General features: G+C 42.1%; 3 protein-coding genes and 1 long non-coding RNA gene across 5 annotated transcripts in view; 3 read left to right on the top strand and 1 right to left on the bottom strand.

The window, feature by feature from the left end:
• The window catches only part of LOC147725766 (uncharacterized), a 123,512-nt gene extending 118,711 nt beyond the window's left edge, over positions 1-4,801 (top strand). Inside the window, exon 4 of the long non-coding RNA XR_015309807.1 lies at positions 3,523-4,801. This is a non-coding gene — a long non-coding RNA (uncharacterized LOC147725766). The remainder of the gene's footprint in view (positions 1-3,522) is intronic.
• The window catches only part of CTNNA2 (catenin alpha 2), a 1,094,935-nt gene that overhangs the window by 62,364 nt on the left and 1,005,116 nt on the right, over positions 1-27,455 (bottom strand). The window lies entirely within an intron of this gene.
• LOC147725768 (uncharacterized) lies at positions 19,369-20,595 on the top strand. Its single transcript, XM_086964604.1, has one exon. It carries the CDS (start codon positions 19,369-19,371, stop codon positions 20,593-20,595), a length of 1,227 nt encoding a protein of 408 aa, XP_086820730.1.
• LOC147725769 (uncharacterized) lies at positions 26,040-27,266 on the top strand. Its single transcript, XM_086964605.1, has one exon. It carries the CDS (start codon positions 26,040-26,042, stop codon positions 27,264-27,266), a length of 1,227 nt encoding a protein of 408 aa, XP_086820731.1.

The following is a 27,455-nucleotide window of genomic DNA, read 5'->3' on the forward strand; positions in this document are numbered from 1 at the left end:
ACACAGTACTCTGACCAAAGCAGCAAAGTCTTTAACATCTTAAGAAAACATTGGCATTTGATTGCAGATATACCGAGCCTTCAGGATTCGATCACTAGGACACCTAAAATATGCTATAGGAGAGGAAAAAACCTCCGTAACATCCTCTGCCCAAGCTATATAGAATCCAAAAAGCGGACCAACTGGCTAACTTCTCCCGCTAAAGGCTTTTTCACATGTAGCGACTGCAACATGTGTGCACTGGGCAAAAATAGAACCAAGGAATTCTGTTTCAATACCAACAAAACCTATACAATAGATCACTTGATCAATTGCAATACCAAATATGTTGTCTATATTTTGGGGTGCGGCTGTAACAAGATCTATGTTGGAAGCACCAAGAGAGCTCTAAAGATCCGCATCCAGGAACATGTCCGTGCAAGACGTAATGGTGACATGAGGTATCCCATGACCTTCCATATGCAGGAATACCATAAAGACACGGACAACATGTGGTTTATGGGCATTGATCATCAACCTATCCACCCAAGAGGAGGAGATAGGGAACTTGCATTAAGACAACAGGAGGCGGGTTGGATATGTAGACTACGATGCATAGAACTCGGTCACAACACCGAGGATGAGCTACATTATTTCCTTGATTAGCCCGCTCAATCTGATCCCCCTTTCTTTTCTGCTCATGTTCACCACACAGATCACGCCTCTATCTGTGCATTTAAACAAGTTGAAGGATGACACGTCCCTATACTCTGAAAGAAGATCTAAACAATGGACTGCCAACTTGTAAATAGCGAACCTGTAAATACCCCTTTCCCTTCTGGAAGTATATGTAACATATGAGGTACTCGGTTTCCCTTCCCGCTCAACATGGCGGGCATTCAAAATGTTTCAAACAAAGATTTGTTTTACTTCTCTTTGTTTACATTGTTGCACATCACTGTTGTCTCTTCTCTGTCCTTCTGCACCTTGCTGTCCTCCATTGCTTTCTTCTTGTATGAATTAGACGCTCCTTAATTACCCGGGCTCTAGGGCTACAAGTTAAGCAGGCTAGGATTAATGCTCACCTTACTCGGATTAAGTTGGATACAATCCCATCCGACTTTTTTATTTCCGTTTTTAAATAATCAGGCTGCAGACAGAAAACCTGAGCAGGTGTCCTTAAATTGGACTCATTGCATTGCGGTTTCAAGATCCATTGCATTGTCGCTTCACTACCTTAAAACTGCACCCATTGTAATGTCGCTTCACGACCCAAATAATTTCATAATCCTAGTTCATCTAATTAGGATTAAGGAGACTTCACAATATACGTCCTTTTGTTTCCCCTTAGGGTTCTACACCATCTCTGCATTGTATTCCCGCAGCAATACTCGCCTATTACATCACGAGTGGGAACACAGGCAAAGATGGCCGCCGCAATTTTGTCGCATTTTCCATCTTTCGCACCATGGTATATTATTATTCAGCATCACGCGCGACCGTATCCAACATTTACTCTAAAAACATTCCCTTGCCGGTCTTTCATTTTAATGCGTTTGTAATATACATGGCCCGTTACAGGAGTTAACCAGCTATCCCGGGCGCCGCGAAGGGCGGACATCCACCGAAAAACGGGCATAAGGTAGGGAGGGGTGTACACATACACGCTCTTCTTAGCCACTCCAATATGGCCGCCACCTCTACACATGTTGACATCGCGCATTCCCAACACCCAGCGCTTCCGCGTTGGCGCGTTGGCGCGTTTTTGTCAGGTGTAGGCCCTTAGCGTAATTGTACACGCTATATAACAGTCAAGAGGTGCTCACAATGCTCGAACACGACGTCGCTGTGGGTGTTTCGGCGGGACGAGGGCTGTGGATGGGCGCCGGCCGTTTTACCAGGAACAGTGAGTTCGGTTACATACTTTGTAACCTGTTCATCCCCTCCGTTAGGATCCTGTGCAGTATTGGCCACCAGTAAAGGTCCTTTCCTGGATTATTCTTTCAGTAGGCTTTGTCTTTGCTCAAGGCATAGGTTATTACTGCCTATTAATGTATTCCACTCAAGGGGATTTGCACTCTCAAAAGAGGTTTCCTTATACTTTGGAAATTATCATTCTGTCAAGGACCCTTATCTAGCAAACCAAAATAGCTATTTCATCACTACTTTCTAAATATTGTTCATGCAATTGGACCAACAACCTGGGGCAGAATATCTCTGAATATGTCCACAATGGTCACATACAACTATGGAAATTTATGCAGAAACGTAATTCTATGTTCCCTATTAGTTGTGCCTAATTATTAGACAGCAATTTACCCGTTTTTCACTTGGCAGGCCTGCTGGAACACAGTGCCCACACCCTCCTCCCTTGGACAAATAGGACCATCAGTCCACCACTAGCTCTATAAATCACTCAGGTAAACATCATGTCAAATGAATTCATCTCTTTTCTCACTCTCCTTTTTCCAAGAAATGTTTGTAATTCCTTCACTCTCAAAATCAAAATGCCTTCGCATAGGGTATGACCCTGCTTTCCTTCTTAATGTCTTTCAGTAGACGGCTTAAGACAGAAACAAAACTAAGGTGGCAAGACCGTTTACACTACCCAGGAACCCTGTTAAGCACTGCCTTCATCGCCGATTAGCATGCTTACAGTAAGTAGATAGTAGCTAAGGAACGTTAGACTCAATGACAGGGTTTCTAATGCCCACCCTCACCTGCTGCTAAGTCATATCAAGCACTGCTAACCTTGTCGCCTAACAATACAATGACAAACTTTAAGATGGTTATTTTTCCATTTTCATGTCCCCGCTAAGGTACAACCCTGTTAATTCGACATTGGAATGAACTAATATACATTCCAGCTCGTACATCAGGATTACAATATCCGGGAAGGCGCCCCTTGGACCCCGGTTCCTCTCATATTCTCTCCACAAGCGACGTATAATAAACTTAAAGGTAAATGAGGATTGGGTTCTGTGTAACAATGGTATTCAATGCTAGGCGTAGTTGGATCCTAATTTCTCCGGTCTCCCTCTTTCAATATATGACCGAGTCTGTTTCAGTGGCCATCAACAATATTAAGCTTCTAATATGGAATTAGCCCACTCCCCACACGGGGTTTTCTCTTGTTGTGCTCTCTCCATCCTTTTCTCTTTCTCTTATTCTGGTCCTTTCCTGTGCCACATGTACAAACATAGGCCTAGCATACACCGCATGCCTTTTGTACATATATATCTTCCGCTCGATGAAATCGCTTGTTCGAAATGCAAACAGTCTATGAAATGATCCCTTGTAACTGTAAATTATGTTTATCTTAACTGTAAATAATGTTTATACATTTGTCCATATCCCTACGTTTACATGGAATCCTCCGCTCATAGATTGTCTGTGGGCTGACGCCTTAAGATCAATGAATGCATAAGCTCCATGTCTATCGTTGTAATGTTTTTAAAATGTTTGTTGTTGTACATGTTGTTAGATTGGATGTTGATCTTTGTAGATAGAAATTGATTGAATGTATATGTTTTTTACCGACAGCCCTGAAGAAGTCCCAGCTTGGGACGAAACGCGTCGGCTGTATGTTTTACTGCAAACTGAAAATAAAGATTAAAAGAAGACTATCAACATCTCTTTGAGAAATATTTCTTCATTGTGCTTAAATACCATTTGCACTTATTGTCTTGATTTTTGTGGTGCACCTTTGCGGTTGTTTTATTTGCACTGAAATTCCCTAGGGAATAGGCATAGTGATGATGGGTGCCATCCAGTGTGCACACAATCCCCTTCATTAATTCAAGGGTCAAAGAATATTACGGGGAGAAAGTTAGTCAGGTGCTGACTCTAAGAAGGGTCCATCATTATATTTTGTTCCTTACTTCAGTTCACCCTCATTAGCACTGACACACCCCATACCCAGATCACATATTCATATCGTTATACAAGTGAGACTCCTGTAAAAAGATTGTCTCAAACATGACCAGCTTAAAGATAGACCCCAGGAGCTTGCCCAGGATTTATTCACATCTGGGGCCAAAACAATTGGCACAACAATTCCAAAGGAAGATGGCTTAAAAGCCAAATTCAAAGAATTGGAAAAATTAAAGATGAATGAGATGTCCCGCTGGTGGGATGGCACCACCTTGGGAAAATACTTAGAGAATGAGAAAATCCCACGTGGGTTGAGGATACTTATCTTCCCCACGTTTGAAGACTTAGATACTGACCAACTAGAAGACTGGGAAAATAACTTACGGAACGCATCTTTCACAATGATGCGCATCCTAATTAAAAATGCTGAAAAAAAGGGAGCAAAGGCCCAGCAAGAAATAGAAGAACTGGAAAAGGAGATAGCACAATCCGAATTAATGGATGTGATAAAGAAAAATTATGCTATACTAGACGGGGTGCTAGAAAAACATCAGATCTACCTAAGAGACAAAAAACTGAGGAAAATTAAGAGGGACGACAAGGACTATAGTGATGGGAGGGTATATACTTTTTCCAAAAAATACGACAAGGTGAAAGTCCCGGGTGAGGGCAAAAGACAGAGAGTTGAGACTCCCGAATTGAGTTCTGCAAGCAGCATCACATCACTCTCCTCAGCCGCAAGTTCGGCTTCTATAACTGAACCAATAAGTTCTAATGCAACTTACAAAAGGCCCAATAATTTTTTATTGGAGATGGAGAGGTGGAGGCTAGGGGCACAACCGGTACACAAAGAACCTCCAAGACAAGAAGGGGAGGGAGGAACTGGCAGAAACGCAAACAGAAACTCAAAAAAACCAAACCTAGAATCAGTGGAGAGAATAACAAGATCCAAAAAGAAGGGGAATCCGCCACAATAGTTAGAACTGAGAATGATAACACAGTAAGATCCATTGTTGTAAACCTATCAAAAAGAGAACTAAATCAAGATGAAATCTCTGTCCTCAATAAGGGTTTAGGTTTTTGCCCCAACCAAACGGGTGGAGATGTTGATTTATTTGTTGATCTAATGAAATTTGTTCGACTGGTTAAGCTTAAAGATCATTTTGCACGCAATCCAACTAATCATGTTAACTTGAACAATGTCAATAATGTCACAGATTATACTGTCAATGAAATAAACACCATTCAAGCAATGATTTCTGTGGAACTCGATACATCTATTGACATTGAAAATGTGAGAGATGAATTGAATATTGTTGAAGATGTTTATATTGAAAGTGGACTAAAACCAAGATCTAAATTCATCCCCACAGGTACTCATCCAAATATTGAAATTTTTCGCGAAAAAGTTACCCAATCTTTCTACCAAATGCTTGAAAATCCTAAACGTGCTCCCCCTTCCAAATATAATCTTACACGCATAGAGTCTGAAGCCCTAAAAAGACTCCAGTCAGACGAAAATATTGTTATCCGAGAGGCGGATAAAGGGGGAAACGTAATTATCATGAACAAGGAAGATTACATGAATGAAATTTCCCGTCAACTTTCTGATTCCACCTGTTACACCAGACTCGGTTATAACCCTATAGAAGCACTCACATCCCATATAAACATGAGAATTACAGAATGGCGAGAGATAGGCTTACTCAGTGTTGAGGAGTGTCAATACCTTACAGTAACAACCCCTTCTTTTCCTTGCATTTATATACTCCCTAAAATTCATAAGGGAGGCCCCTTTCCACCTGGCCGCCCCATTATTTCCGGAGTCAACTCGCCCACGGAAAGACTATCAGAGTATGTGGACACTTTCATCCAGCCCATGGTACAAAATCTTCCGGCCTACTTGAGGGACACTAAAGATATATTGGGCAAACTAGAGGGTTTTACTTGGACGGACACCCTACACTTCGTTACCCTCGATGTAGTTGGGCTTTACACCTGTATCAAAAAGGAATTTGGAATAAGGGCCCTGGAAACCTTTCTGGACAAACGTTCAGCAGACCACATGTCACACAATGGTGTCCTTCTTGAAATGACAGAAATTATACTGTCAAAAAACTTCTTCTTGCATGATTCGACATGGTACCACCAAACGCAAGGGACTGCAATGGGTTCCAAATTTGCTCCCGCTTACGCCGGCCTTTTTATGGGCTGGTTTGAGCGGGAGCATGCATGGGGTCGCCACGCAGCCAAATGGATGAACAACATAATTTTCTGGGGTAGGTACATTGATGATGTGATCATGATCTGGGATGGACCTACCCCGGATCTTTTGGATTACTTTGGCTACCTCAATGATAATCTGTTCAATGTTCGCTCCACGATGACACACAATCAGAAAGCAATCAACTTTCTTGATGTGAAACTCTTTGTAGAGAATAATAAGATCCAAAGCTGCACTCATCGTAAGGCGACAGCCTGCAATAGCATTCTACACTATGAGAGCGCACATCCCCGACATGTAATCGAGAACATCCCTTATGGGGAAATGATCCGGATGCGCCGGAATTGCAGTACGGAGGATTCTTTTCTTCACAATATTCAGGAAACTGAAAAACGGTTCCTTGAGAGGGGCTATCCCAGAAAGACCCTTGAAAAAGCCAACAAAAAAGTCCAAAATATATCAAGACAAAGCACCTTAGCACCCAAAACTAGACCACCAGACACTAGCAGACCCCTCTCATTTAATACACAGTACTCTGACCAAAGCAGCAAAGTCTATAACATCTTAAGAAAACATTGGCATTTGATTGCAGATATACCGAGCCTTCAGGATTCGATCACTAGGACACCTAAAATATGCTATAGGAGAGGAAAAAACCTCCGTAACATCCTCTGCCCAAGCTATATAGAATCCAAAAAGCGGACCAACTGGCTAACTTCTCCCGCTAAAGGCTTTTTCACATGTAGCGACTGCAACATGTGTGCACTGGGCAAAAATAGAACCAAGGAATTCTGTTTCAATACCAACAAAACCTATACAATAGATCACTTGATCAATTGCAATACCAAATATGTTGTCTATATTTTGGGGTGCGGCTGTAACAAGATCTATGTTGGAAGCACCAAGAGAGCTCTAAAGATCCGCATCCAGGAACATGTCCGTGCAAGACGTAATGGTGACATGAGGTATCCCATGACCTTCCATATGCAGGAATACCATAAAGACACGGACAACATGTGGTTTATGGGCATTGATCATCAACCTATCCACCCAAGAGGAGGAGATAGGGAACTTGCATTAAGACAACGGGAGGCGGGTTGGATATGTAGACTACGATGCATAGAACTCGGTCACAACACCGAGGATGAGCTACATTATTTCCTTGATTAGCCCGCTCAATCTGATCCCCCTTTCTTTTCTGCTCATGTTCACCACACAGATCACGCCTCTATCTGTGCATTTAAACAAGTTGAAGGATGACACGTCCCTATACTCTGAAAGAAGATCTAAACAATGGACTGCCAACTTGTAAATAGCGAACCTGTAAATACCCCTTTCCCTTCTGGAAGTATATGTAACATATGAGGTACTCGGTTTCCCTTCCCGCTCATCATGGCGGGCATTCAAAAGGTTTCAAACAAAGATTTGTTTTACTTCTCTTTGTTTACATTGTTGCACATCACTGTTGTCTCTTCTCTGTCCTTCTGCACCTTGCTGTCCTCCATTGCTTTCTTCTTGTATGAATTAGACGCTCCTTAATTACCCGGGCTCTAGGGCTACAAGTTAAGCAGGCTAGGATTAATGCTCACCTTACTCGGATTAAGTTGGATACAATCCCATCCGACTTTTTTATTTCCGTTTTTAAATAATCAGGCTGCAGACAGAAAACCTGAGCAGGTGTCCTTAAATTGGACTCATTGCATTGCGGTTTCAAGATCCATTGCATTGTCGCTTCACTACCTTAAAACTGCACCCATTGTAATGTCGCTTCACGACCCAAATAATTTCATAATCCTAGTTCATCTAATTAGGATTAAAGAGACTTCACAATATACGTCCTTTTGTTTCCCCTTAGGGTTCTACACCATCTCTGCATTGTATTCCCACAGCAATACTCGCCTATTACATCACGAGTGGGAACACAGGCAAAGATGGCCGCCGCAATTTCGTCGCATTTTCCATCTTTCGCACCATGGTATATGTCACCCACTCATTACATGCCCTCGTTCCTTTTTCACAACAAACTAGATTTCCTGTCCCTCCACTTCAAACAAGTTTATTATTCAGCATCACGGCCGACCGTATCCAACATTTACTCTAAAAACATTCCCTTGCCGGTCTTTCATGTTAATGCGTTTATAATATACATGGCCCGTTACAGGAGTTAACCAGCTATCCCGGGCGCCGCGAAGGGCGGACATCCACCGAAAAACAGGCATAAGGTAGGGAGGGGTGTACACATACACGCTCTTCTTAGCCACTCCAATATGGCCGCCACCTCTACACATGTTGACATCGCGCATTCCCAACACCCAGCGCTTCCGCGTTGGCGCGTTGGCGCGTTTTTGTCAGGTGTAGGCCCTTAGCGTAATTGTACACGCTATATAACAGTCAAGAGGTGCTCACAATGCTCGAACACGACGTCGCTGTGGGTGTTTTGGCGGGACGAGGGCTGTGGATGGGCGCCGGCCGTTTTACCAGGAACGGTGAGTTCGGTTACATACTTTGTAACCTGTTCATCCCCTCCGTTAGGATCCTGTGCAGTATTGGCCACCAGTAAAGGTCCTTTCCTGGATTATTCTTTCAGTAGGCTTTGTCTTTGCTCAAGACATAGGTTATTACTGCCTATTAATGTATTCCACTCAAGGGGATTTGCACTCTCAAAAGAGGTTTCCTTATACTTTGGAAATTATCATTCTGTCAAGGACCCTTATCTAGCAAACCAAAATAGCTATTTCATCACTACTTTCTAAATATTGTTCATGCAATTGGACCAACAACCTGGGGCAGAATATCTCTGAATATGTCCACAATGGTCACATACAACTATGGAAATTTATGCAGAAACGTAATTCTATGTTCCCTATTAGTTGTGCCTAATTATAAGACAGCAATTTACCCGTTTTTCACTTGGCAGGCCTGCTGGAATACAGTGCCCACACCCTCCTCCCTTGGACAAATAGGACCATCAGTCCACCACTAGCTCTATAAATCACTCAGGTAAACATCATGTCAAATTAAGTCATCTCCTTTCTCACTCTCCTTTTTCCAAGAAATGTTTGTAATTCCTTCACTCTCCAAATCAAAATGCCTTCGCATAGGGTATGACCCTGCTTTCCTTCTTAATGTCTTTCAGTAGACGGCTTAAGACAGACACAAAACTAAGGTGGCAAGACCGTTTACACTACCCAGGAACCCTGTTAAGCACTGCCTTCATCGCCGATTAGCATGCTTACAGTAAGTAGATAGTAGCTAAGGAACGTTAGACTCAATGACAGGGTTTCTAATGCCCCCCCTCACCTGCTGCAAAGTCATATCAAGCACTGCTAACCTTGTCGCCTAACAATACAATGACAAACTTTAAGATGGTTATTTTTCCATTTTCATGTCCCCGCTAAGGTACAACCCTGTTAATTCGACATTGAAATGAACTAATATACATTCCGGCTCGTACATCAGGATTACAATATCCGGGAAGGCGCCCCTTGGACCCCGGTTCCTCTCATATTCTCTCCACAAGCGACGTATCATAAACTTAAAGGTAAATGAGGATTGGGTTCTGTGTAACAATGGTATTCAATGCTAGGCGTAGTTGGATCCTAATTTCTCCGGTCTCCCTCTTTCAATATATGACCGAGTCTGTTTCAGTGGCCATCAACAATATTAAGCTTCTAATATGGAATTAGCCCACTCCCCACACGGGGTTTCCTCTTGTTGTGCTCTCTCCATCCTTTTCTCTTTCTCTTATTCTGGTCCTTTCCTGTGCCACATGTACAAACATAGGCCTAGCATACACCGCATGCCTTTTGTACATATATATCTTCCGCTCGATGAAATCGCTTGTTCGAAATGCAAACAGTCTATGAAATGATCCCTTGTAACTGTAAATTATGTTTATCTTAACTGTAAATAATGTTTATACATTTGTACATATCCCTACGTTTACATGGAATCCTCCGCTCATAGATTGTCTGTGGGCTGACGCCTTAAGATCAATGAATGCATAAGCTCCATGTCTATCGTTGTAATGTTTTTAAAATGTTTGTTGTTGTACATGTTGTTAGATTGGATGTTGATCTTTGTATATAGAAATTGATTGAATGTATATGTTTTTTACCGACAGCCCTGAAGAAGTCCCAGCTTGGGACGAAACGCGTTGGCTGTATGTTTTACTGCAAACTGAAAATAAAGATTAAAAGAAGACTATCAACATCTCTTTGAGAAATATTTCTTCATTGTGCTTAAATACCATTTGCACTTATTGTCTTGCTTTTTGTGGTGCACCTTTGCGGTTGTTTTATTTGCACTGAAATTCCCTAGGGAATAGGCATAGTGATGATGGGTGCCATCCAGTGTGCACACAATCCCCTTCATTAATTCAAGGGTCAAAGAATATTACGGGGACAAAGTTAGTCAGGTGCTGACTCTAGGAAGGGTCCATCATTATATTTTGTTCCTTACTTCAGTTCACCCTCATTAGCACTGACACACCCCATACCCAGATCACATATTCATATCGTTATACAAGTGAGACTCCTGTAAAAAGATTGTCTCAAACATAACCAGCTTTAAAGATAGACGCCAGGAGCTTGCCCAGGATTTATTCACACCTGGGGCCAAAACAATTGGCACAACAATTCCAAAGGAAGATGGCTTAAAACCCAAATTCAAAAAATTGGAAAAATTAAAGATGAATGAGATGTCCCGCTGGTGGGATGGCACCACCTTGGGAAAATACTTAGAGAATGAGAAAATCCCACGTGGGTTGAGGATACTTATCTTCCCCACGTTTGAAGACTTAGATACTGACCAACTAGAAGACTGGGAAAATAACTTACGGAACGCATCTTTCACAATGATGCGCATCCTAATTAAAAATGCTGAAAAAAAGGGAGCAAAGGCTCAGCAAGAAATAGAAGAACTGGAAAAGGAGATAGCACAATCCGAATTAAAGGATGTGATAAAGAAAAATTATGCTATACAAGACGGGGTGCTAGAAAAACATCAGATCTACCTAAGAGACAAAAAACTGAGGAAAATTAAGAGGGACGACAAGGACTATAGTGATGGGAGGGTATATACTTTTTCCAAAAAATACGACAAGGTGAAAGTCCCGGGTGAGGGCAAAAGACAGAGAGTTGAGACTCCCGAATTGAGTTCTGCGAGCAGCATCACATCACTCTCCTCAGCCGCAAGTTCGGCTTCTATAACTGAACCAATAAGTTCTAATGCAACTGACATAAGGCCCAATAATTTTTTATTGGAGATGGAGAGGTGAAGGCTAGGGGCACGACCGGTACACAAAGAACCTCCAAGACAAGAAGGGGAGGGAGGAACTGGCAGAAACGCAAACAGAAACTCGAAAAAACGAAACCTAGAATCAGTGGAGAGAATAACAAGATCCAAAAAGTAGGGGAATCCGCCACAATAGTTAGAACTGAGAATGATAACACAGTAAGATCCATTGTTGTAAACCTATCAAAAAGAGAACTAAATCAAGATGAAATCTCTGTCCTCAATAAGGGTTTAGGTTTTTGCCCCAACCAAACGGGTGGAGATGTTGATTTATTTGTTGATCTAATGAAATTTGTTCGACTGGTTAAGCTTAAAGATCATTTTGCACGCAATCCAACTAATCATGTTAACTTGAACAATGTCAATAATGTCACAGATTATACTGTCAATGAAATAAACACCATTCAAGCAATGATTTCTGTGGAACTCGATACATCTATTGACATTGAAAATGTGAAAGATGAATTGAATATTGTTGAAGATGTTTATATTGAAAGTGGACTAAAACCAAGATCTAAATTCATCCCCACAGGTACTCATCCAAATATTGAAATTTTTCGCGAAAAAGTTACCCAATCTTTCGACCAAATGCTTGAAAATCCTAAACGTGCTCCCCCTTCCAAATATAATCTTACACGCATAGAGTCTGAAGCCCTAAAAAGACTCCAGTCAGACGAAAATATTGTTATCCGAGAGGCGGATAAAGGGGGAAACGTAATTATCATGAACAAGGAAGATTACATGAATGAAATTTCCCGTCAACTTTCTGATTCCACCTGTTACACCAGACTCGGTTATAACCCTATTGAAGCACTCACATCCCATATAAACATGAGACTTACAGAATGGCGAGAGATAGGCTTACTCAGTGTTGAGGAGTGTCAATACCTTACAGTAACAACCCCTTCTTTTCCTTGCATTTATATACTCCCTAAAATTCATAAGGGAGGCCCCTTTCCACCTGGCCGCCCAATTATTTCCGGAGTCAACTCGCCCACGGAAAGACTATCAGAGTATGTGGACACTTTCATCCAGCCCATGGTACAAAATCTTCCGGCCTACTTGAGGGATACTAAAGATATATTGGGCAAACTAGAGGGTTTTACTTGGACGGACACCCTACACTTCGTTACCCTCGATGTAGTTGGGCTTTACACCTGTATCAAAAAGGAATTTGGAATAAGGGCCCTGGAAACCTTTCTGGACAAACGTTCAGCAGACCACATGTCACACAATGGTGTCCTTCTTGAGATGACAGAAATTATACTGTCAAAAAACTTCTTCTTGCATGATTCGACATGGTACCACCAAACGCAAGGGACTGCAATGGGTTCCAAATTTGCTCCCGCTTACGCCGGCCTTTTTATGGGCTGGTTTGAGCGGGAGCATGCATGGGGTCGCCACGCAGCCAAATGGATGAACAACATAATTTTCTGGGGTAGGTACATTGATGATGTGATCATGATCTGGGATGGACCTACCCCGGATCTTTTGGATTACTTTGGCTACCTCAATGATAATCCGTTCAATGTTCGCTTCACGATGACACACAATCAGAAAGCAATCGACTTTCTTGATGTGAAACTCTTTGTAGAGAATAATAAGATCCAAAGATGCACTCATCGTAAGGCGACAGCCTGCAATAGCATTCTACACTATGAGAGCGCACATCCCCGACATGTAATCGAGAACATCCCTTATGGGGAAATGATCCGGATGCGCCGGAATTGCAGTACGGAGGATTCTTTCCTTCACAATATTCAGGAAACTGAAAAACGGTTCCTTGAGAGGGGCTATCCCAGAAATACCCTTGAAAAAGCCAACAAAAAAGTCCAAAATATATCAAGACAAAGCACCTTAGCACCCAAAACTAGACCACCAGACACTAGCAGACCCCTCTCATTTAATACACAGTACTCTGACCAAAGCAGCAAAGTCTTTAACATCTTAAGAAAACATTGGCATTTGATTGCAGATATACCGAGCCTTCAGGATTCGATCACTAGGACACCTAAAATATGCTATAGGAGAGGAAAAAACCTCCGTAACATCCTCTGCCCAAGCTATATAGAGTCCAAAAAGCGGACCAACTGGCTAACTTCTCCCGCTAAAGGCTTTTTCACATGTAGCGACTGCAACATGTGTGCACTGGGCAAAAATAGAACCAAGGAATTCTGTTTCAATACCAACAAAACCTATACAATAGATCACTTGATCAATTGCAATACCAAATATGTTGTCTATATTTTGGGGTGCGGCTGTAACAAGATCTTTGTTGGAAGCACCAAGAGAGCTCTAAAGATCCGCATCCAGGAACATGTCCGTGCAAGACGTAATGGTGACATGAGGTATCCCATGACCTTCCATATGCAGGAATACCATAAAGACACGGACAACATGTGGTTTATGGGCATTGATCATCAACCTATCCACCCAAGAGGAGGAGATAGGGAACTTGCATTAAGACAACGGGAGGCGGGTTGGATATGTAGACTACGATGCATAGAACTCGGTCACAACACCGAGGATGAGCTACATTATTTCCTTGATTAGCCCGCTCAATCTGATCCCCCTTTCTTTTCTGCTCATGTTCACCACACAGATCACGCCTCTATCTGTGCATTTAAACAAGTTGAAGGATGACACGTCCCTATACTCTGAAAGAAGATCTAAACAATGGACTGCCAACTTGTAAATAGCGAACCTGTAAATACCCCTTTCCCTTCTGGAAGTATATGTAACATATGAGGTACTCGGTTTCCCTTCCCGCTCATCATGGTGGGCATTCAAAAGGTTTCAAACAAAGATTTGTTTTACTTCTCTTTGTTTACATTGTTGCACATCACTGTTGTCTCTTCTCTGTCCTTCTGCACCTTGCTGTCCTCCATTGCTTTCTTCTTGTATGAATTAGACGCTCCTTAATTACCCGGGCTCTAGGGCTACAAGTTAAGCAGGCTAGGATTAATGCTCACCTTACTCGGATTAAGTTGGATACAATCCCATCCGACTTTTTTATTTCCGTTTTTAAATAATCAGGCTGCAGACAGAAAACCTGAGCAGGTGTCCTTAAATTGGACTCATTGCATTGCGGTTTCAAGATCCATTGCATTGTCGCTTCACTACCTTAAAACTGCACCCATTGTAATGTCGCTTCACGACCCAAATAATTTCATAATCCTAGTTCATCTAATTAGGATTAAGGAGACTTCACAATATACGTCCTTTTGTTTCCCCTTAGGGTTCTACACCATCTCTGCATTGTATTCCCACAACAATACTCGCCTATTACATCACGAGTGGGAACACAGGCAAAGATGGCCGCCGCAATTTCGTCGCATTTTCCATCTTTCGCACCATGGTATATGTCACCCACTCATTACATGCCCTCGTTCCTTTTTCACAACAAACTAGATTTCCCGTCCCTCCACTTCAAACAAGTTTATTATTCAGCATCACGCGCGACCGTATCCAACATTTACTCTAAAAACATTCCCTTGCCGGTCTTTCATGTTAATGCGTTTATAATATACATGGCCCGTTACAGGAGTTAACCAGCTGTCCCGGGCGCCGCGAAGGGCGGACATCCACCGAAAAACGGGCATAAGGTAGGGAGGGGTGTACACATACACGCTCTTCTTAGCCACTCCAATATGGCCGCCACCTCTACACATGTTGACATCGCGCATTCCCAACACCCAGCGCTTCCGCGTTGGCGCGTTTTTGTCAGGTGTAGGCCCTTAGCGTAATTGTACACGCTATATAACAGTCAAGAGGTGCTCACAATGCTCGAACACGACGTCGCTGTGGGTGTTTCGGCGGGACGAGGGCTGTGGATGGGCGCCGGCCGTTTTACCAGGAACGGTGAGTTCGGTTACATACTTTGTAACCTGTTCATCCCCTCCGTTAGAATCCTGTGCAGTATTGGCCACCAGTAAAGGTCCTTTCCTGGATTATTCTTTCAGTAGGCTTTGTCTTTGCTCAAGACATAGGTTATTACTGCCTATTAATGTATTCCACTCAAGGGGATTTGCACTCTCAAAAGAGGTTTCCTTATACTTTGGAAATTATCATTCTGTCAAGGACCCTTATCTAGCAAACCAAAATAGCTATTTCATCACTACTTTCTAAATATTGTTCATGCAATTGGACCAACAACCTGGGGCAGAATATCTCTGAATATGTCCACAATGGTCACATACAACTATGGAAATTTATGCAGGAACGTAATTCTATGTTCCCTATTAGTTGTGCCTAATTATAAGACAGCAATTTACCCGTTTTTCACTTGGCAGGCCTGCTGGAACACAGTGCCCACACCCTCCTCCCTTGGACAAATAGGACCATCAGTCCACCACTAGCTCTATAAATCACTCAGGTAAACATCATGTCAAATTAATTCATCTCCTTTCTCACTCTCCTTTTTCCAAGAAATGTTTGTAATTCCTTCACTCTCCAAATCAAAATGCCTTCGCATAGGGTATGACCCTGCTTTCCTTCTTAATGTCTTTCAGTAGACGGCTTAAGACAGACACAAAACTAAGGTGGCAAGACCGTTTACACTACCCAGGAACCCTGTTAAGCACTGCCTTCATCGCCGATTAGCATGCTTTCAGTAAGTAGATAGTAGCTAAGGAACGTTAGACTCAATGACAGGGTTTCTAATGCCCCCCCTCACCTGCTGCTAAGTCATATCAAGCACTGCTAACCTTGTCGCCTAACAATACAATGACAAACTTTAAGATGGTTATTTTTCCATTTTCATGTCCCCGCTACGGTACAACCCTGTTAATTCGACATTGGAATGAACTAATATACATTCCGGCTCGTACATCAGGATTACAATATCCGGGAAGGCGCCCCTTGGACCCCGGTTCCTCTCATATTCTCTCCACAAGCGACGTATCATAAACTTAAAGGTAAATGAGGATTGGGTTCTGTGTAACAATGGTATTCAATGCTAGGCGTAGTTGGATCCTAATTTCTCCGGTCTCCCTCTTTCAATATATGACCGAGTCTGTTTCAGTGGCCATCAACAATATTAAGCTTCTAATATGGAATTAGCCCACTCCCCCCACGGGGTTTTCTCTTGTTGTGCTCTCTCCATCCTTTTCTCTTTCTCTTATTCTGGTCCTTTCCTGTGCCACATGTACAAACATAGGCCTAGCATACACCGCATGCCTTTTGTACATATATATCTTCCGCTCGATGAAATCGCTTGTTCGAAATGCAAACAGTCTATGAAATGATCCCTTGTAACTGTAAATTATGTTTATCTTAACTGTAAATAATGTTTATACATTTGTACATATCCCTACGTTTACATGGAATCCTCCGCTCATAGATTGTCTGTGGGCTGACGCCTTAAGATCAATGAATGCATAAGCTCCATGTCTATCGTTGTAATGTTTTTAAAATGTTTGTTGTTGTACATGTTGTTAGATTGGATGTTGATCTTTGTATATAGAAATTGATTGAATGTATATGTTTTTTACCGACAGCCCTGAAGAAGTCCCAGCTTGGGACGAAACGCGTCGGCTGTATGTTTTACTGCAAACTGAAAATAAAGATTAAAAGAAGACTATCAACATCTCTTTGAGAAATATTTCTTCATTGTGCTTAAATACCATTTGCACTTATTGTCTTGCTTTTTGTGGTGCACCTTTGCGGTTGTTTTATTTGCACTGAAATTCCCTAGGGAATAGGCATAGTGATGATGGGTGCCATCCAGTGTGCACACAATCCCCTTCATTAATTCAAGGGTCAAAGAATATTACCGGGAGAAAGTTAGTCAGGTGCTGACTCTAGGAAGGGTCCATCATTATATTTTGTTCCTTACTTCAGTTCACCCTCATTAGCACTGACACACCCCATACCCAGATCACATATTCATATCGTTATACAAGTGAGACTCCTGTAAAAAGATTGTCTCAAACATGACCAGCTTTAAAGATAGATGCCAGGAGCTTGCCCAGGATTTATTCACACCTGGGGCCAAAACAATTGGCACAACAATTCCAAAGGAAGATGGCTTAAAAGCCAAATTCAAAAAATTGGAAAAATTAAAGATGAATGAGATGTCCCGCTGGTGGGATGGCACCACCTTGGGAAAATACTTAGAGAATGAGAAAATCCCACGTGGGTTGAGGATACTTATCTTCCCCACGTTTGAAGACTTAGATACTGACCAACTAGAAGACTGGGAAAATAACTTACGGAACGCATCTTTCACAATGATGCGCATCCTAATTAAAAATGCTGAAAAAAAGGGAGCAAAGGCTCAGCAAGAAATAGAAGAACTGGAAAAGGAGATAGCACAATCCGAATTAAAGGATGTGATAAAGAAAAATTATGCTATACTAGACGGGGTGCTAGAAAAACATCAGATCTACCTAAGAGACAAAAAACTGAGGAAAATTAAGAGGGACGACAAGGACTATAGTGATGGGAGGGTATATACTTTTTCCAAAAAATATGACAAGGTGAAAGTCCCGGGTGAGGGCAAAAGACAGAGAGTTGAGACTCCCGAATTGAGTTCTGCAAGCAGCATCACATCACTCTCCTCAGCCGCAAGTTCGGCTTCTATAACTGAACCAATAAGTTCTGATGCAACTGACATAAGGCCCAATAATTTTTTATTGGAGATGGAGAGGTGGAGGCTAGGGGCACGACCGGTACACAAAGAACCTCCAAGACAAGAAGGGGAGGGAGGAACTGGCAGAAACGCAAACAGAAACTCGAAAAAACCAAACCTAGAATCAGTGGAGAGAATAACAAGATCCAAAAAGAAGGGGAATCCGCCACAATAGTTAGAACTGAGAATGATAACACAGTAAGATCCATTGTTGTAAACCTATCAAAAAGAGAACTAAATCAAGATGAAATCTCTGTCCTCAATAAGGGTTTAGGTTTTTGCCCCAACCAAACGGGTGGAGATGTGGATTTATTTGTTGATCTAATGAAATTTGTTCGACTGGTTAAGCTTAAAGATCATTTTGCACGCTATCCAACTAATCATGTTAACTTGAACAATGTCAATAATGTCACAGATTATACTGTCAATGAAATAAACACCATTCAAGCAATGATTTCTGTGGAACTCGATACATCTATTGACATTGAAAATGTGAGAGATGAATTGAATATTGTTGAAGATGTTTATATTGAAAGTGGACTAAAACCAAGATCTAAATTCATCCCCACAGGTACTCATCCAAATATTGAAATTTTTCGGGCAAAAAGTTACCCAATCTTTCTACCAAATGCTTGAAAATCCTAAACGTGCTCCCCCTTCCAAATATAATCTTACACGCATAGAGTCTGAAGCCCTAAAAAGACTCCAGTCAGACGAAAATATTGTTATCCGAGAGGCGGATAAAGGGGGAAACGTAATTATCATGAACAAGGAAGATTACATGAATGAAATTTCCCGTCAACTTTCTGATTCCACCTGTTACACCAGACTCGGTTATAACCCTATTGAAGCACTCACATCCCATATAAACATGAGACTTACAGAATGGCGAGAGATAGGCTTACTCAGTGTTGAGGAGTGTCAATACCTTACAGTAACAACCCCTTCTTTTCCTTGCATTTATATACTCCCTAAAATTCATAAGGGAGGCCCCTTTCCACCTGGCCGCCCCATTATTTCCGGAGTCAACTCGCCCACGGAAAGACTATCAGAGTATGTGGACACTTTCATCCAGCCCATGGTACAAAATCTTCCGGCCTACTTGAGGGACACTAAAGATATATTGGGCAAACTAGAGGGTTTTACTTGGACGGACACCCTACACTTCGTTACCCTCGATGTAGTTGGGCTTTACACCTGTATCAAAAAGGAATTTGGAATAAGGGCCCTGGAAACCTTTCTGGACAAACGTTCAGCAGACCACATGTCACACAATGGTGTCCTTCTTGAGATGACAGAAATTATACTGTCAAAAAACTTCTTCTTGCATGATTCGACATGGTACCACCAAACGCAAGGGACTGCAATGGGTTCCAAATTTGCTCCCGCTTACGCCGGCCTTTTTATGGGCTGGTTTGAGCGGGAGCATGCATGGGGTCGCCACGCAGCCAAATGGATGAACAACATAATTTTCTGGGGTAGGTACATTGATGATGTGATCATGATCTGGGATGGACCTACCCCGGATCTTTTGGATTACTTTGGCTACCTCAATGATAATCCGTTCAATGTTCGCTTCACGATGACACACAATCAGAAAGCAATCGACTTTCTTGATGTGAAACTCTTTGTAGAGAATAATAAGATCCAAAGCTGCACTCATCGTAAGGCGACAGCCTGCAATAGCATTCTACACTATGAGAGCGCACATCCCCGACATGTAATCGAGAACATCCCTTATGGGGAAATGATCCGGATGCGCCGGAATTGCAGTACGGAGGATTCTTTCCTTCACAATATTCTGGAAACTGAAAAACGGTTCCTTGAGAGGGGCTATCCCGGAAAGACCCTTGAAAAAGCCAACAAAAAAGTCCAAAATATATCAAGACAAAGCACCTTAGCACCCAAAACTAGACCACCAGACACTAGCAGACCCCTCTCATTTAATACACAGTACTCTGACCAAAGCAGCAAAGTCTTTAACATTTTAAGAAAACATTGGCATTTGATTGCAGATATACCGAGCCTTCAGGATTCGATCACTAGGACACCTAAAATATGCTATAGGAGAGGAAAAAACCTCCGTAACATCCTCTGCCCAAGCTATATAGAATCCAAAAAGCGGACCAACTGGCTAACTTCTCCCGCTAAAGGCTTTTTCACATGTAGCGACTGCAACATGTGTGCACTGGGCAAAAATAGAACCAAGGAATTCTGTTTCAATACCAACAAAACCTATACAATAGATCACTTGATCAATTGCAATACCAAATATGTTGTCTATATTTTGGGGTGCGGCTGTAACAAGATCTATGTTGGAAGCACCAAGAGAGCTCTAAAGATCCGCATCCAGGAACATGTCCGTGCAAGACGTAATGGTGACATGAGGTATCCCATGACCTTCCATATGCAGGAATACCATAAAGACACGGACAACATGTGGTTTATGGGCATTGATCATCAACCTATCCACCCAAGAGGAGGAGATAGGGAACTTGCATTAAGACAACGGGAGGCGGGTTGGATATGTAGACTACGATGCATAGAACTCGGTCACAACACCGAGGATGAGCTACATTATTTCCTTGATTAGCCCGCTCAATCTGATCCCCCTTTCTTTTCTGCTCATGTTCACCACACAGATCACGCCTCTATCTGTGCATTTAAACAAGTTGAAGGATGACACGTCCCTATACTCTGAAAGAAGATCTAAACAATGGACTGCCAACTTGTAAATAGCGAACCTGTAAATACCCCTTTCCCTTCTGGAAGTATATGTAACATATGAGGTACTCGGTTTCCCTTCCCGCTCATCATGGTGGGCATTCAAAAGGTTTCAAACAAAGATTTGTTTTACTTCTCTTTGTTTACATTGTTGCACATCACTGTTGTCTCTTCTCTGTCCTTCTGCACCTTGCTGTCCTCCATTGCTTTCTTCTTGTATGAATTAGACGCTCCTTAATTACCCGGGCTCTAGGGCTACAAGTTAAGCAGGCTAGGATTAATGCTCACCTTACTCGGATTAAGTTGGATACAATCCCATCCGACTTTTTTATTTCCGTTTTTAAATAATCAGGCTGCAGACAGAAAACCTGAGCAGGTGTCCTTAAATTGGACTCATTGCATTGCGGTTTCAAGATCCATTGCATTGTCGCTTCACTACCTTAAAACTGCACGCATTGTAATGTCGCTTCACGACCCAAATAATTTCATAATCCTAGTTCATCTAATTAGGATTAAGGAGACTTCACAATATACGTCCTTTTGTTTCCCCTTAGGGTTCTACACCATCTCTGCATTGTATTCCCACAGCAATACTCGCCTATTACATCACGAGTGGGAACACAGGCAAAGATGGCCGCCGCAATTTCGTCGCATTTTCCATCTTTCGCACCATGGTATATGTCACCCACTCATTACATGCCCTCGTTCCTTTTTCACAACAAACTAGATTTCCCGTCCCTCCACTTCAAACAAGTTTATTATTCAGCATCACGCGCGACCGTATCCAACATTTACTCTAAAAACATTCCCTTGCCGGTCTTTCATGTTAATGCGTTTATAATATACATGGCCCGTTACAGGAGTTAACCAGCTGTCCCGGGCCCCGCGAAGGGCGGACATCCACCGAAAAACGGGCATAAGGTAGGGAGGGGTGTACACATACACGCTCTTCTTAGCCACTCCAATATGGCCGCCACCTCTACACATGTTGACATCGCGCATTCCCAACACCCAGCGCTTCCGCGTTGGCGAGTTTTTGTCAGGTGTAGGCCCTTAGCGTAATTGTACACGCTATATAACAGTCAAGAGGTGCTCACAATGCTCGAACACGACGTCGCTGTGGGTGTTTCGGCGGGACGAGGGCTGTGGATGGGCTTCGGCCGTTTTACCAGGAACGGTGAGTTCGGTTACATACTTTGTAACCTGTTCATCCCCTCCGTTAGAACCCTGTGCAGTATTGGCCACCAGTAAAGGTCCTTTCCTGGATTATTCTTTCAGTAGGCTTTGTCTTTGCTCAAGACATAGGTTATTACTGCCTATTAATGTATTCCACTCAAGGGGATTTGCACTCTCAAAAGAGGTGTCCTTATACTTTGGAAATTATCATTCTGTCAAGGACCCTTATCTAGCAAACCAAAATAGCTATTTCATCACTACTTTCTAAATATTGTTCATGCAATTGGACCAACAACCTGGGGCAGAATATCTCTGAATATGTCCACAATGGTCACATACAACTATGGAAATTTATGCAGAAACGTAATTCTATGTTCCCTATTAGTTGTGCCTAATTATAAGACAGCAATTTACCCGTTTTTCACTTGGCAGGCCTGCTGGAACACAGTGCCCACACCCTCCTCCCTTGGACAAATAGGACCATCAGTCCACCACTAGCTCTATAAATCACTCAGGTAAACATCATGTCAAATTAATTCATCTCCTTTCTCACTCTCCTTTTTCCAAGAAATGTTTGTAATTCCTTCACTCTCCAAATCAAAATGCCTTCGCATAGGGTATGACCCTGCTTTCCTTCTTAATGTCTTTCAGTAGACGGCTTAAGACAGACACAAAACTAAGGTGGCAAGACCGTTTACACTACCCAGGAACCCTGTTAAGCACTGCCTTCATCGCCGATTAGCATGCTTTCAGTAAGTAGATAGTAGCTAAGGAACGTTAGACTCAATGACAGGGTTTCTAATGCCCCCCCTCACCTGCTGCTAAGTCATATCAAGCACTGCTAACCTTGTCGCCTAACAATACAATGACAAACTTTAAGATGGTTATTTTTCCATTTTCATGTCCCCGCTAAGGTACAACCCTGTTAATTCGACATTGGAATGAACTAATATACATTCCGGCTCGTACATCAGGATTACAATATCCGGGAAGGCGCCCCTTGGACCCCGGTTCCTCTCATATTCTCTCCACAAGCGACGTATCATAAACTTAAAGGTAAATGAGGATTGGGTTCTGTGTAACAATGGTATTCAATGCTAGGCGTAGTTGGATCCTAATTTCTCCGGTCTCCCTCTTTCAATATATGACCGAGTCTGTTTCAGTGGCCATCAACAATATTAAGCTTCTAATATGGAATTAGCCCACTCCCCCCACGGGGTTTTCTCTTGTTGTGCTCTCTCCATCCTTTTCTCTTTCTCTTATTCTGGTCCTTTCCTGTGCCACATGTACAAACATAGGCCTAGCATACACCGCATGCCTTTTGTACATATATATCTTCCGCTCGATGAAATCGCTTGTTCGAAATGCAAACAGTCTATGAAATGATCCCTTGTAACTGTAAATTATGTTTATCTTAACTGTAAATAATGTTTATACATTTGTACATATCCCTACGTTTACATGGAATCCTCCGCTCATAGATTGTCTGTGGGCTGACGCCTTAAGATCAATGAATGCATAAGCTCCATGTCTATCGTTGTAATGTTTTTAAAATGTTTGTTGTTGTACATGTTGTTAGATTGGATGTTGATCTTTGTATATAGAAATTGATTGAATGTATATGTTTTTTACCGACAGCCCTGAAGAAGTCCCAGCTTGGGACGAAACGCGTCGGCTGTATGTTTTACTGCAAACTGAAAATAAAGATTAAAAGAAGACTATCAACATCTCTTTGAGAAATATTTCTTCATTGTGCTTAAATACCATTTGCACTTATTGTCTTGCTTTTTGTGGTGCACCTTTGCGGTTGTTTTATTTGCACTGAAATTCCCTAGGGAATAGGCATAGTGATGATGGGTGCCATCCAGTGTGCACACAATCCCCTTCATTAATTCAAGGGTCAAAGAATATTACCGGGAGAAAGTTAGTCAGGTGCTGACTCTAGGAAGGGTCCATCATTATATTTTGTTCCTTACTTCAGTTCACCCTCATTAGCACTGACACACCCCATACCCAGATCACATATTCATATCGTTATACAAGTGAGACTCTTGTAAAAAGATTGTCTCAAACATGACCAGCTTTAAAGATAGATGCCAGGAGCTTGCCCAGGATTTATTCACACCTGGGGCCAAAACAATTGGCACAACAATTCCAAAGGAAGATGGCTTAAAAGCCAAATTCAAAAAATTGGAAAAATTAAAGATGAATGAGATGTCCCGCTGGTGGGATGGCACCACCTTGGGAAAATACTTAGAGAATGAGAAAATCCCACGTGGGTTGAGGATACTTATCTTCCCCACGTTTGAAGACTTAGATACTGACCAACTAGAAGACTGGGAAAATAACTTACGGAACTCATCTTTCACAATGATGCGCATCCTAATTAAAAATGCTGAAAAAAAGAGAGCAAAGGCTCAGCAAGAAATAGAAGAACTGGAAAAGGAGATAGCACAATCCGAATTAAAGGATGTGATAAAGAAAAATTATGCTATACTAGACGGGGTGCTAGAAAAACATCAGATCTACCTAAGAGACAAAAAACTGAGGAAAATTAAGAGGGACGACAAGGACTATAGTGATGGGAGGGTATATACTTTTTCCAAAAAATACGACAAGGTGAAAGTCCCGGGTGAGGGCAAAAGACAGAGAGTTGAGACTCCCGAATTGAGTTCTGCAAGCAGCATCACATCACTCTCCTCAGCCGCAAGTTCGGCTTCTATAACTGAACCAATAAGTTCTGATGCAACTGACATAAGGCCCAATAATTTTTTATTGGAGATGGAGAGGTGGAGGCTAGGGGCACGACCGGTACACAAAGAACCTCCAAGACAAGAAGGGGAGGGAGGAACTGGCAGAAACGCAAACAGAAACTCGAAAAAAACAAACCTAGAATCAGTGGAGAGAATAACAAGATCCAAAAAGAAGGGGAATCCGCCACAATAGTTAGAACTGAGAATGATAACACAGTAAGATCCATTGTTGTAAACCTATCAAAAAGAGAACTAAATCAAGATGAAATCTCTGTCCTCAATAAGGGTTTAGGTTTTTGCCCCAACCAAACGGGAGGAGATGTTGATTTATTTGTTGATCTAATGAAATTTGTTCGACTGGTTAAGCTTAAAGATCATTTTGCACGCAATCCAACTAATCATGTTAACTTGAACAATGTCAATAATGTCACAGATTATACTGTCAATGAAATAAACACCATTCAAGCAATGATTTCTGTGGAACTCGATACATCTATTGACATTGAAAATGTGAGAGATGAATTGAATATTGTTGAAGGTGTTTATATTGAAAGTGGACTAAAACCAAGATCTAAATTCATCCCCACAGGTACTCATCCAAATATTGAAATTTTTCGCGCAAAAAGTTACCCAATCTTTCTACCAAATGCTTGAAAATCCTAAACGTGCTCCCCCTTCCAAATATAATCTTACACGCATAGAGTCTGAAGCCCTAAAAAGACTCCAGTCAGACGAAAATATTGTTATCCGAGAGGCGGATAAAGGGGGAAACGTAATTATCATGAACAAGGAAGATTACATGAATGAAATTTCCCGTCAACTTTCTGATTCCACCTGTTACACCAGACTCGGTTATAACCCTATTGAAGCACTCACATCCCATATAAACATGAGACTTACAGAATGGCGAGAGATAGGCTTACTCAGTGTTGAGGAGTGTCAATACCTTACAGTAACAACCCCTTCTTTTCCTTGCATTTATATACTCCCTAAAATTCATAAGGGAGGCCCCTTTCCACCTGGCCGCCCCATTATTTCCGGAGTCAACTCGCCCGTGGAAAGACTATCAGAGTATGTGGACACTTTCATCCAGCCCATGGTACAAAATCTTCCGGCCTACTTGAGGGACACTAAAGATATATTGGGCAAACTAGAGGGTTTTACTTGGACGGACACCCTACACTTCGTTACCCTCGATGTAGTTGGGCTTTACACCTGTATCAAAAAGGAATTTGGAATAAGGGCCCTGGAAACCTTTCTGGACAAACGTTCAGCAGACCACATGTCACACAATGGTGTCCTTCTTGAGATGACAGAAATTATACTGTCAAAAAACTTCTTCTTGCATGATTCGACATGGTACCACCAAACGCAAGGGACTGCAATGGGTTCCAAATTTGCTCCCGCTTACGCCGGCCTTTTTATGGGCTGGTTTGAGCGGGAGCATGCATGGGGTCGCCACGCAGCCAAATGGATGAACAACATAATTTTCTGGGGTAGGTACATTGATGATGTGATCATGATCTGGGATGGACCTACCCCGGATCTTTTGGATTACTTTGGCTACCTCAATGATAATCCGTTCAATGTTCGCTTCACGATGACACACAATCAGAAAGCAATCGACTTTCTTGATGTGAAACTCTTTGTAGAGAATAATAAGATCCAAAGCTGCACTCATCGTAAGGCGACAGCCTGTAATAGCATTCTACACTATGAGAGCGCACATCCCCGACATGTAATCGAGAACATCCCTTATGGGGAAATGATCCGGATGCGCCGGAATTGCAGTACGGAGGATTCTTTCCTTCACAATATTCTGGAAACTGAAAAACGGTTCCTTGAGAGGGGCTATCCCGGAAAGACCCTTGAAAAAGCCAACAAAAAAGTCCAAAATATATCAAGACAAAGCACCTTAGCACCCAAAACTAGACCACCAGACACTAGCAGACCCCTCTCATTTAATACACAGTACTCTGACCAAAGCAGCAAAGTCTTTAACATTTTAAGAAAACATTGGCATTTGATTGCAGATATACCGAGCCTTCAGGATTCGATCACTAGGACACCTAAAATATGCTATAGGAGAGGAAAAAACCTCCGTAACATCCTCTGCCCAAGCTATATAGAATCCAAAAAGCGGACCAACTGGCTAACTTCTCCCGCTAAAGGCTTTTTCACATGTAGCGACTGCAACATGTGTGCACTGGGCAAAAATAGAACCAAGGAATTCTGTTTCAATACCAACAAAACCTATACAATAGATCACTTGATCAATTGCAATACCAAATATGTTGTCTATATTTTGGGGTGCGGCTGTAACAAGATCTATGTTGGAAGCACCAAGAGAGCTCTAAAGATCCGCATCCAGGAACATGTCCGTGCAAGACGTAATGGTGACATGAGGTATCCCATGACCTTCCATATGCAGGAATACCATAAAGACACGGACAACATGTGGTTTATGGGCATTGATCATCAACCTATCCACCCAAGAGGAGGAGATAGGGAACTTGCATTAAGACAACGGGAGGCGGGTTGGATATGTAGACTACGATGCATAGAACTCGGTCACAACACCGAGGATGAGCTACATTATTTCCTTGATTAGCCCGCTCAATCTGATCCCCCTTTCTTTTCTGCTCATGTTCACCACACAGATCACGCCTCTATCTGTGCATTTAAACAAGTTGAAGGATGACACGTCCCTATACTCTGAAAGAAGATCTAAACAATGGACTGCCAACTTGTAAATAGCGAACCTGTAAATACCCCTTTCCCTTCTGGAAGTATATGTAAC

Source organism: Lissotriton vulgaris, chromosome 3_2, assembly GCF_964263255.1.
Source record: "Lissotriton vulgaris chromosome 3_2, aLisVul1.2, whole genome shotgun sequence".
Classification (NCBI taxonomy): domain Eukaryota; kingdom Metazoa; phylum Chordata; class Amphibia; order Caudata; family Salamandridae; genus Lissotriton; species Lissotriton vulgaris.